Genomic DNA, 12948 nt, shown 5'->3' with positions numbered 1-12948 from the left:
TCTAATATTTATAAACTGCTACCTGCTGCTACCTGCTGTACCTTAGCATCTGTTTATGTCATGCGCAAGAAATGTCATTTTTACGCAAAATTCTTGTAGAAGATTTTACATAGTGATGTTCTGAAATTCCTGAAGGATCAATGGCATAAGTGGTATGCATAAAGTTAGAGAATCTAAAAAGTGTTACAAATAACTTCAAAAAACCCCACAGCCGTTCTTGTCAATAAGTGTCTTTATTTGTAACAAAAAGACTAGAACATTAAGTCACTAGTAACCAGAGGACCTAGCGATATATTTTGATGATCCATGGCAATGCAATGGCTTCTTAAAGATTAACTAAAATCACCCTTACAAAAACAATTTTTGGAATGAAAATGTTGAAGGGCTGTTGTCTCAGTTTCGTTTCCGAAAACGTAACAGGAGTGAAAGACATAACTAATACCCTACATAAATCAGCTTTCTTACTTATGTGGGCGTGCCCACAAAAGCAGAATAGTTTAAGAGCAAAGCACTGACTCACACAAGAACTTGGGCAACAGGAGAGAAAAAGATGGTGAAGAACAATGAAAAAGGAGAACTAATATTTACACGTGTTACAACAGAGGCCTACTAAAAGCATCTGAGGTGCACGCCTGTAACCTCTTTTCAGACCCACTTCACCACATGGTGCTACAACGATTTCCACAAGATTAAGAGAGAATACCGTTTGATTAAATATGAAGGAACAGTAAGCTTCACTTTCTTAACTAAAGCAGCAAAAGGAAGATGAGGGAAATCGATTAATGGGACAAGCAACCTGGTGACAAAGCTAGCGAAAAGGCCAAGGTACTCAACACCTTCTACACCTCGGTCTTTACTGACAAGACCAGCCTTCAGGAATCCCAGATCCCTGAGACCAGAGGGTAAGTCTGGAGCAAGGAGACCCACCCTCAACAGAGAAGAATCAGATTAAGGAACATTTAAGCAAACTGGATAAACTGGACATACATAAACACATGGGGCCTGACAGGTTGCACCCATAAGTGCTGACCAACATCACTACATGGCTACTCCTGAGTACTGCGCAGTGTCCAGTTCTGTACTCTGTCCACCTGTGGCCTCCCTAATCCAAAAGACACATGGACTTAATAAATAATATGCCATCTTTTGCACATGGTCAGAGGACTTTGCTAGTATGCACCATCAAACATTGGTGTGAACACTGTGCGACCTTTATTATTTGATAGCAATATCACTACTTCTGGAATAATTTTTGAAGTACTCTGCATTGTTCTAAATCTACTGCCTCTGAAGCTAGTTTAAAAATAAGTGCAGCTTTGCTAATATAAAATACTACAAATACACATTTATTTGTGTAAGAACTAGATAACAATTTTTCATCGCCGAAGAAGGAAAGGCCCAAGGAAGACTTTCAAATCTTTTGGCAGAGAAGAGAAAAATTATTACTCCAGTTGTTCAATAAAAACGTGGAAACAAAATCATAGTCTTTGGTACACATGGAATTAAGAAACCAATATACCTTGCCAAAGAGTCTCTACTGCATACCCTTGTAAACTTTCCACCATTCCTAGTCACATACTTCATCCCTTCTTACATCTAAGCTTTTGACAAGTCCTATTGACACCTAATGGCATCCTCAGACTTCCTCAACATTCCAGTCACATAACTGTGCTTATTTCCTACCTTCAATTAGAATAATTCACTCTTTATGGCCACCCTGCTGACCAAACATGCTCCTTAAATCCATTTGTCATTTCGCTCCCTCCAAAAATTAGCCTTTCACCTCATGATTCACTCATACTCCATCTCTTCTTATGCCCTTTCACCTGCTAGTCACCCTCAAACTGTAACTTTCATTCTCTTGTCTCCTCTGACTTTTGTATTTCCTGGGCCTAAACAGTTATTTTCCTTTGCTCCACCTTTTCACATTCCATACCATCACTTACACCTGTCACACAACCAATAGTCCTGTATATGAAGCATCCACCACTCCTCTTGGACAGCCATCCATAAATAATAAATATTTCTATAATTTTATTTGCTTCCCTGCCTAGAATTTACATTTTCTTCTTCTCTTCCTTTCCTAATTTTAAAAATAAATCATGTAACGTTTTGAAAAAAAAAAACAAACCTCTCTTTCCAGTGGACATTTTCATGGCATTTTGTGTAAAAACTAAAAATCCTTACTTTGAGAGAGGCCAGGTCACTGTTAGCAAGAGCAGCCTTGACAATTCCTCCACAGGGAATTATGAACTGAGTGCATCAATTAATAGAAAAATGTACACTCTGTCCAATTAAATATTAAACTGTTGACACTTCAAGCAAGATATGTGGATACCAACTCTAATTTTCAAGCTATTCTGTTAATTAAGTAAATGTTAAAATATCTATTGTATTTTGTTGTTACTCGTTAGATTTTGTTTCTACTATGCTTCTTTGAAAAGGGTTGTGCTGCCACAGGACCATTTTTTCCTCTAAAAATGTAGTATATACATATTTCAAATTGCTTATTAAAATTAACCTGTTGCTTAACTAGTAATATGACCAAAATAAGATTGTTAAAAAGTATAGTGGAATACAAAAAAAACCCAAAATAACACAACGAAAAAAAACCCCAACAATTAATAGGCATAATGATCCAGAATAGGTTTAAGTCCATGCAAACAAAACTTTCTTGTTCTTAAATCCTAACTGGGACAAAGACACCGGGAGAATTTTCGGTTGCAAAAGCATGACAGTAGTTTTAATGTGTTTTTCAGTTACCTGACAAGACAACTTCAACCAGGTCTCCTTCTTGGATATCTGCAGCTGATCTCACCAACTGGAGAATGTTTTCAGAGGCAGGGTCATGGCGGAAGAGCAGAATTTTGTCATACATTCCGTAGAAACCACATTCGGGAAACTGCAGATACAAACCCATGAGAATTTACCACATTGTAAAACACATAACTGTAAAATACAATTAATATATAATTAAATTTTTAGAGCAGACTAGACTATTCCTCAGACTAGTACCAAACAGGATATATATTTTTTCAGATATGACTATTTATTCATCCCTATATTCTCAAAATGGCTTTTCCCCCACGCAATTAAGCTCACTTGTCTTTCTTCTTCTTCAGTACCCACTAGGAAATGAGACTGAAGTGCATCCCTTAGGCACCGCTGGTAACTTTCTTCAATGACAAGTTCCTGAGCAAGATTACCTAATTAGACCCTCCTGGAGCAGGTGTTTGGACTACATAACCTATAGAACTCCCTTCCAGTCTATAATATTCCATGATTCTATGACCTCTCCCAGATTACTGCCAAAAAGATACTTTAAGTCCAGAAGAAATATTTTTCAGCTCTGCCTAAGACGCAATGCCTAAATAATAGCTCATTAGGAAATACCTATTTCTCGAAACTAAAGTTACTAGATGCATACTACCTTAAATTACTAGACATATAAAACAAAACAGTGTTTCCAATCATAATCATAATAATTTATTTCGATGCAAAGAAGTTAGAGCTTTGAAACCAGATTAAATCCTGTTTAAACGAATATATTTTTAAAAACTCAGAGGTTACAAAATAAACTTGAGATTATTATCAAAGCAACCTTTTCTGGTTTGGGTTTTTTGGGGGGGGGGGGGGGGGGCAGTTGGGTGATTTTGGTTTGGTTTTGTTTGCTTTTGTTTTTATTTTTCTGTAGCACAAATTATCAATTGATTTTTATTTCATGCTCCCAGCTTAAAAACCTAAGATTTTGTTCTGAAAACGCAGCCAGGAAACCCTTTTTCTGATACAAAAAATTCAAGTCAATTTTACATCACTGAACTACTCCATGTATTACTTGTGAGTTTCATCAACATGCAATGATAGAAACACAATGATAAGCATAGCTCAAGAGATAACACTGCCAAGTGTTGACGCTGTAACAGAAGGAACCCAACAAAAAGTACTTTAAAACAATATATTCATTACTGATTACTGGAAGCTTCGGAACCTACACAAGCACCCCAAGAAAGTTACACATTTTTTTTTTAAGCTTTAAAGTATGCACTGAAAGAGAGAGACAAAATGGTCAGATCTCTCCTTTGAATGAAACTAATCTAAATCTGAAGTTTTGCATCTCTTATTGCAGATTATGCCATAAGTAGCAACCCACTGCTAATTCTTGGTTGGGCAGAAAAAAAAAGTTGCTGTATATTGGCATTAATACAGGTTTTATACTGAACAGAAACAACTTTCAGACTCTGCAACAAAACATTCTCACAGAGTATCTGCAACATTCTGCTATAATACATACGTTTAAAGATGAAGAATTTTTGTTCATTAAAAATGAACCGCATTAAAATCCTAGTTAGATTGCTTCCCTATATCCTATGAGATACTACTTCAAGACCATTTCCTTCAGTACCTTTATCACCTACCAACTACGAACTGAAAGATTTGGCAACCTATTGCCAAACTTTGAGAAGGCTGGCACCAACATCAAGACATGCACTTCTAAACAGGCATTACAAATGCATATATAAAAGAGATACATATTTGTAAAAATTTCCTAGTAATGAGTTAACCATTCATATTCACAATCGCAGCTGAATTAATAGTCACAGTAACAGCAAGGTGTACTTTACCATGTTCATAAAGCTCAAAATGTCTTACTTACTATGTCATGTTCAATTCACATTTCCAAAATATTTCTCACTGACAATTATCATCTCTACGTGGATAAAAACTTGCTCTCTAAAAGTTTGGTCTGTTGCCTTCTAAAAACATTATGCATGGTCTGAGTCTTGTTAAGAGCAGCAAAAATTGGTGTTTTCTATTTTCATATTCCTCTGTAAAGTAGTGAACACTGAATAACCTACTCCTGTAAAAGATATGCATTACCATATTCAAAACTTACAGAAGCGACACCAGGTCAAATAAAATTAGTAAAGAAGGTTACCGAATTTTTGTTTATTTAAAATAAAATTGTCATATAGGCCACATTTTTAATGGAGTTGTTAGCCAGCCAAAAGTCATGTTTTGACATGAAATAACCAGTGAAGCAATGAAATGCTGCCATATTTGGATGATTCCACCATGCAGGCACCTTCTACTTGCTTCATACCCTCCTTAGAAAAGTGTCTTTTCCTGGGAAGCCAGGAACTGTTCTTTATTGTAGACAGGAATTATTATTGGTTCCTACACATCAGAAACATTAAACTTTTATTCAATTACCAGAAGAGATGTATATTAAGGAACTGTATTAACTTTTAAGTTGTTTTAAAAGTTTGCCAAGAAGGTAAAACAGCAGAGTTTTGGAAATAGATTTTAGATAAAACCAATTTTCATTAAGGAAGAATGTGAATCTGTTCGTCTTTGTGTCTTCCTGTTACTCTATAGCTAAATTTTAATGCTAAAGTAATATGCTCTCTCATCTTGACTAAAGGAGAAGGGGCAGAAGAGACTTAAAGTTTCAGTATAATTGAAATAAACTAAATACAGTAAACAACAGTAATTTTCACCTAAGGGAGGAATTTCGGAGAATCTGCAAAAATCCTACAAAAAGTTCTCTTATATGGAATATTCTTAATATTGCATATAGACAACATAACCTAGATGACATTTTCTCCCATGGTCCCAAATGTGAAGATGATATATTTCAAGTATCACATACTTAATATGTGGTAAATACTAAGGATTAAAACTGTAAGAATAAGCCTAATAATGCTGAAGGACCTTAATTCTCAAGGTACGGTTTCCAAATCTATTAAAACAACAAATTATTCAACCCAGTTCAAAAAGCATTTTTCTAATCCAGGAACAAACTACATTCATGGTTTAGATGTGAAATAGTTACTCTAGCTTTTAAATAAATTTGCTTTACATTAAGCATAAGCAGGAGTAAATCAAAGCTTTCGAGATGAGATATAATCTCAACTGCAACTACTTCATCCATACAAGTGCTAGTATAACCTAGGTAATAGAAAATCAGGATGACCCAGGCAGTAACAGACACCTCAGCGTCTTATACAGCCATTCAACACCTGACCTAGCAGCACTGAGCTGAACCTAGAAGCCTCCTAGAGCCACTCAGATGCCTGCGTCATGGTGCTTCACGGCTGAAGAAGCTCTTCTTACCTCACTCCAGCACTTGAGCTGGCAGTGGGCAGATTCATTTTTCTAAAAGTTTTAAATTTAGAACACGCATGAGAAAGTAATCCTGGTGGATTACACCTTGCTACAGTACACATACCTGATGGCATGTCATAAGAGTGAGAATTTTCTTTTACAGAAGCAGTGAAAAATTAACAATATCTTTCAAAATGGGCACAGCTGATCTTTTTCAAACACTGAAAGAATTTTCTCATTTCACTTGATTTCAGAAATAGTACAGGCATTTCCCTCTAAACTCATTATGACCTAAATTGTTTGTTCTCTCTTTATGTTCCCATTCTATTTGCTCTTTTCAAATTAACTCTATTTTTTCTACCTAGAAAAGTATTTGCTATATTACATGTATTATATATGCATATGTATAAATAAGTGTATTTTTGAGGTATCATTTATTGTATTCTGTAGAGAAAAACAAATTAATTCACAACATTTTTTGGTAAATTATATACAAAAATTATTTTCTGGGGTCGAGTTAGTTTTCCTCAGATAAACTACTCTCATGCCAAGAAAGCCATTTTGACGGTGCAATTCTCCGAACAAAACATTGTGTAAGGACCAACTGTTGAAATAGTGACAAAAATACTCCCTCAGCTAAGCTTATTCCTGCCAACAATAATGTTGATATCCACAAACAAAACTAAACAAAAAGCGGCCACGTTGCTTGGTACTACAACACTATAAATAACATTGGTTTTGACAAATACAGGGTAAAATAGGAAATGTATATATGTCAAGCTACCTAAAAAGCTAACTAAAGCTAAGCTAACTGAAAACAATGGTATTGGATCTAAATTCCCAACACTAATAAAACCACTTGTTTCAGTACAATAGCTGCTTAAACTGCAACTACCAGGAGTAAAATGGTCATTGTAATTTCTATAATGAGGAAATACAATATTTCTGTAAGAACCAGAATTTGCTACTCTCAAAGCAAACTATTACTTAATCTATAACATGCTCTTCTGAAAAAAAACAAAACACAATATACTGGTTTTCATCATATTGACAAAGACATTTTAAATAAATTAATAGCTCCCTTGAAGAAACAAAATTCTGGCAGTAAATAAACTGTTTACCAGGCTTAAAACTTCAAGGAAGACCTGGATTCTGTGTCCTGTAAAGCTGCACTGAATTGACTTACCATTTGACTGTTACTGATCAGCCTGACTATAAAGCACACACACATAAGTTTTCAGGATAAAACATTTCAGTCATTAGTGTAAAGCAGCATTCATGGAGACAATTAATTATGCCACAGTAAAGTCAAATTGATTTCAGACAGCTTGATGAGGAAAACTTGTAATTTAGAGATCATCTCCATTTAAAAAACAGCTTTCACGGACAGCAGAGGGGGACTGTTGGAAGTTTTAGCAAGACAATGTTTCTGGATCAAGTTGCAAGTTATTTTTTCACTTGTCCACGTTAAAATGGAAATCAAATATTCTATTAACAAGATAGCATTCACTACCCTTACTCGTAGTGGTTACAAATTTATTACAATCCATTTATGATCAAATAATAGTGATTTAAATTTGTAATTTATTAGCTTTTAAGTCATTAATATTTACCGAATGTAGATGCAGTGATCATTCACAGACTATGCCTATACTACTTCAGTATTGTTTTAGTCAATTACATCTCCACAAGAAATAAAATGGATATACATTCCTCTCAGAAGGTGTGATTACCCTGAAGTTAACTTCTAAAAATATCAACAACAAAGACCTAAATGTCAGTTTTCAGCATTCCCACTCTTGCCTCCTATTATGCCAAAAGTTTCTCCTTACATGTACTCTAATGTTACCACAATGAAAGTGTATTATTTGGGAAAAGCATAACAGATTTTATTCCAAATGTTGAGCCTTAAAAAACTGCGGTCTAAACATTTCACATAAAACATGTTTTATAATGATATTGTACCAGCTTTTATGGCAAAAACAGGAAACACTACTAGTATCTGAAGTCACCTTTAAGCAGATTGAAGTTGTGTGCTTCTTTCATTTCCTGAAAATACCGTGTAACCATTATCTACCTGTAAGACTTAAAAAAAAAAAATTAAAAATTACAAAAAAAGTATCACTTTTTTAGATGAAAAAAGCCTGCTGATCAGGATCTCAAATAATAATTTGGTATGCCCAGGTTGTGGGCAATAGCAGCAGATTATCCATAAAACACAGGATAAAAGGAGGCTCCGCATTAACCTTACCCTCAGCAGAAACCAAAGCGGAAGCAATCATTGAAGTGTTTTTTACCCTAAGCAACTGTAAATATCTCAAGAAAATCCACCAAAACATTTCACCAACAACTGAACAGAAGCCAAATGATCATGAAAGTTCTAAGTTTCCATTTAAAAAGACTTCAAGTGATACTACAAAAAAATTGCAGACTCATATTAAATTTCAGTAACTAGAACCTGTAATTATAAAGTATTCAGTAATTAATTTAATCCATTATCCATTTTATCAGTCAATAATTTCAATGGCATACTTCCATCCACATGCAGACATAAGCTGAACTGCATACATCCACAACCATGCCGCCTCATTAATGAATTTTCTCAATACAAAGATCAAAGACAAACTGCTGAAAAAACCTGGTTCTATTTAAAACTCTATCCAATTACTGTGACAATCAGTGTTTTATTAGTAAAGAAACAGAACTTTAAAAATCTGATATATCTAAATGTTAATGTATTTCCAATATGAATTGGCAAGCTTTCAATAATTAATAATAATTAATTATATACTTTGTTATCTGAATGGAGCCTTCCTCTTTCTTAGTAAAGCACAATTTCAAATAGAAATTAACTAAAAGGAAAGCTGAGTCTGTCTAAGGTGAGACAACTCTCTCATCAGTTTCGTTTAATAATTACATATACAGAAGATTATCACAGTATGTATCTCAAACAAAAAACTGATGAGAAATAAATTTTTTTCACATACTGAATTTTATCTGGAAGAGCTAGAAAACACATACTCTAAATATTGATGCTTGTTTTAGTGTAATTACTAACGTAATCCCATAATCAAAAAAGTGTGTAATAGTTTTGCAAAAATACTTCTTTCAATGTACTAAAATTGTCATGTTCCTGTGACAAAACAGGTAGATACATTCTCAGTGCTAAAGGCGCAAAAGAAAAGAAAGGCCTTCTCTTGTTTTTGTATTTTTGTACATTACTACAATTTGCACATTACTTCCTGTAAGGGATAGTTTCTGTTGCTTTATTCTAGGAAGCAGTGAGAGTTGCCTTTTTAATTTTTTCAGACCTCATTGACCTTTTTCTTAACATTAAATTGAACTACATCTTTTTTAGTGATAACTATTTTTTTCATTCTAAAAAGTAGCTATTTTTTGCTTCGAAATTAGCTAGATTTTTGCAAGCCTTCCTTTTAGAGAAGTCCCTAGTGATTACTGTAACAGCAACAAGAACCTTGATAAAACCTGGAAGTCTTTCACAGCACAAAGAGAATGACCCAGTACACATAAGGACCATGGGCTAAACAATGTCTTCACAGCATGTGGAGAAGTTGAGTCACGCTGAATGTTTGTTGACCTAACCTAACTTGTTAAAACACAAGTTAGGTTGACCGAACCTAAACAAGGTTGTTGACCTAACCTGAACTTGCGTAAAAACAAGTAGTCTTTCACTGATACAACTGTTTTAAAATAAAGATATAAATGTACAAAATTTTTGAAACAATCATAATAACCAAAATGAAACATGCTTCTTATACATTCTTAAAATAACAATGCATTTTATTTTTAGAAGCCAGGATTTCCTTTCTCTACAGAGGTTACAACACAGCAAATTCATGATACCGAAAAGCAGAGAATTTTTGGCCAAGAGGGCTGCCTAAATTCTCACTTAATTGTGGCAGTCACTTGCAAAACTCAAGAGGTTTTTAAAAGGCTCTATTTACCAAGTGGAAAGCTATCATGAAAACATCAGTCTTTCCTTTATGCATAAAGAAAATACCATGAGACTTCACAGTTTTGTTGTAAAAAACATCAGTTAGCATTCAAAGACTTTCTTCACATACACCACTACAGTTACTAAAAACAAACACAAACTCTGGAGTTTAAACAGAAGTTCATACTATGGCTATACAGAACATAGGTAGTAATATCTGAGTAAGAAAAGGAGCTGGTGCCTGCTCCAGCAGCAGTGGTATCTCCACCTCATTCCAGGATGTTTCATGCTGTGCTTAAGACATCTTAGAAGTGGTGACTCTCTCCTGACCTTTCCAAAAATTGCATTTGCACTTGCCAGGCAGCTAAGCAGCAAGGACAGGCAATAAATGCCTATTTCCTTTCCTTTCTTCTTTGTTTTACTTTCAGTTGTACAGGAAAGATGTGTCAGAAAACACAGAGTAGTACCGACCATCTTGATACTGCCTACATTGCAGTACTACCCAAGACAGGCTTAGGTCAAGCCCATTTGCCACAGGCACAAAAAGGAAGACAAACAGCTGATGAACAAAGATCTTGCACTGGAAAGGTAAAGAAGCACCTGATGAAATCTTGAGAGGTTAGGAAGAGATGTGACCAGAATGAGGAAATTACACTTAAACCAGAAGCACAGGAAAGACCTTGATGTCTCGTGAGCTTTGAGAACAGCAGCAAGGAGCCAGGTTTTACAACGGTTAAAAGAGCGAACAGGAACAGCAGTATAGGTCCTTGCTTCATTTTTGCCTTTGCATTCCTGAAGAAGTATTAGAAGGTTTGCTTCTGATCTAATTGCTAAGAGAAACAGATAAGTTTCCAAGATTGTACCCACTAAATCAGCCAGGAACCACTCTCTGGATCCAAGGCTAAGTGGCACGGAAATGCCTTACTGCCATACAGCTGACCTCTTTCCCCAGAAGCAGGGAGACAACATTCCCACTGCCTATTTTAAACAGTCCCTTACACATGCTAGGACCCAAACTGTCTGGGCATCATCTGAAACAGTGTGATTTGGCACAGTTCAAACTATACCAGTAAATACACAGCTAAACAGCTCAAAAGTTTACGTGATTTTAGGCCAGTGCTTGAGCCTGTATTTTAATTTTGGTTTATTTACAGATTTGTAGATAAAACTTCAGAGAACCATCACCATTTGATACATTCCTAACAACACTTAAGCTGATTAATGCTTTCATATGGACAGTGTCATTCCCTATTTAGATTATTTCTTCTTCTTTTTACTTTTTTACTACAAACCTTGATTAATTACATGTTCTATAAAGCACACCGTGACACATGCAGCATACAAGTTAATAAGCCTTTTCCAAGTGGGCTGTCAGAAAGGAGCAAACTTCTTAATTGTTCAGGATGTAAACAAGATTTTAGATAACAAATATGCACATACAAATATTTTACTAATTCTGTTTTCAGCAGTGATCTGCAGCAGAAATCAGATTCCTTCATCTCTCAGATCAGGAAGAGAGTACTTTGCCCACACACCCTGATTCGGACTGGCATGAAGCTACAACTTTTTCTGCAGCTGCCATCTATGGAACAGTGATGACCACAGAGGAAAAATACAGCTGAACTCCCTCACAAAAATATCCATGAAACAGATGAAACACGGCCGTGGTGAAACATAGGAATACGGCTGTTTTGGAGAGAGCCTGACCTCTGAGCAACCTTTTTGTCAGCCTCTTTCAGTACACATCGCTCCCTGTGGCCATTCAGGCAGGAGTTGCCTCCTTTGCATAGTATCTTTAAACATGTTCTCTTGCTACCTCTGCGTCCTGCCACTGCATGTTGGCAGTGATTGATGGTAATCCTGATTCATGGTAATGTTACTTTAGTGATTTTAAAAAAAATCTGATGACTGGCTCATTGCTCCTGAACTGAGTTGGGTCAACCCACCACAGCTCAATGCAACTAAACCTGAAAAATCTTCAATAACACCACTTCTCTCTCATACAAAGAGAACTAGCACAATTAGTGTAACTCTGTTTGTGCTACCATAAGATATTAATATAACTTTCTCCATTTCCATTAAAAAGACTGGAACTTCTGTGGAAGTACTTCATTCTGAATTACTGCATGTAATGGGTTACAAAAAATATATGTCGATTATGTTTTGGAAATTGATTTTCACTAATACCATGTAAAGTCTATCTTAATTTAAAATAACCTCTCACTCTTAAATATAATTTAGCTTCTCCAGGAGTTAGCTTTTTTATTGTTACTTCCTCAGCATTTTGTGAATATTCTATTACAGCTTTCAATGCAGTGAAGATGACATGAAGTCAAGCAGATGTAAAGAAAAAGTCCAATAATTCAGGCATTGAGAAAACACTCAAATAATTTTGTCACATAAAAATTCTACAAGTTCATGTGCCATGCAAGTCCAAACACATTTTTGTAGCTGATTTCTCATATCATGTAGATTAAGAGGTTCATTCAATAGAAATATGTAGAAAAGTAATAATAATAAACACACGAGATTCAAAAAGAGAAACTGGTCTTCACATCCTGTTGGAGCCAAAAGTATTACCACATATACCACATCTGCATATGCTGCATAATTTCTCTGAAAACTTTCACTGGCAGAAGCACTGAGGGAGAGCACTAACAGTTTGTGTCTTTTCGGTTATTTCACACTGAGAGTTTGGGACCACTGTTCTACTAACACCGATCCATTAATGCCACATTTCTCTAAGGCAATATGAGGACCTCAGCACAATGGTTCCCACCGCTCTTGTATACGTTCTCTGTGCAGCCCAGCACTGTCCACCCCGGTACAGAATTATGGAGCTTCCTGCAAAACATTTAGGAGAAGAACGTGACAACAACAGTGTTAGA

At 35.5% G+C, this 12948-nt stretch overlaps 1 protein-coding gene across 3 annotated transcripts in view; it reads right to left on the bottom strand.

Annotated features, from left to right (window-relative positions):
• PRKD1 (protein kinase D1) overlaps window positions 1-12948 on the bottom strand; it is a 142119-nt gene that overhangs the window by 68168 nt on the left and 61003 nt on the right. For all 3 annotated transcript variants that reach the window (XM_086463648.1, XM_086463649.1, XM_086463647.1), the window contains exon 2: window positions 2764-2902. In XM_086463648.1, the coding sequence (XP_086319774.1) occupies window positions 2764-2902 (139 nt within the window). The remainder of the gene's footprint in view (window positions 1-2763; window positions 2903-12948) is intronic.

Source organism: Leptosomus discolor, chromosome 3 (assembly GCF_034619465.1).
Source record: "Leptosomus discolor isolate bLepDis1 chromosome 3, bLepDis1.hap2, whole genome shotgun sequence".
NCBI lineage: Eukaryota > Metazoa > Chordata > Aves > Leptosomiformes > Leptosomidae > Leptosomus > Leptosomus discolor.
Note: the sequence above shows the minus strand (reverse complement) of the source record. Positions and strands in the feature narration are given on the sequence as shown.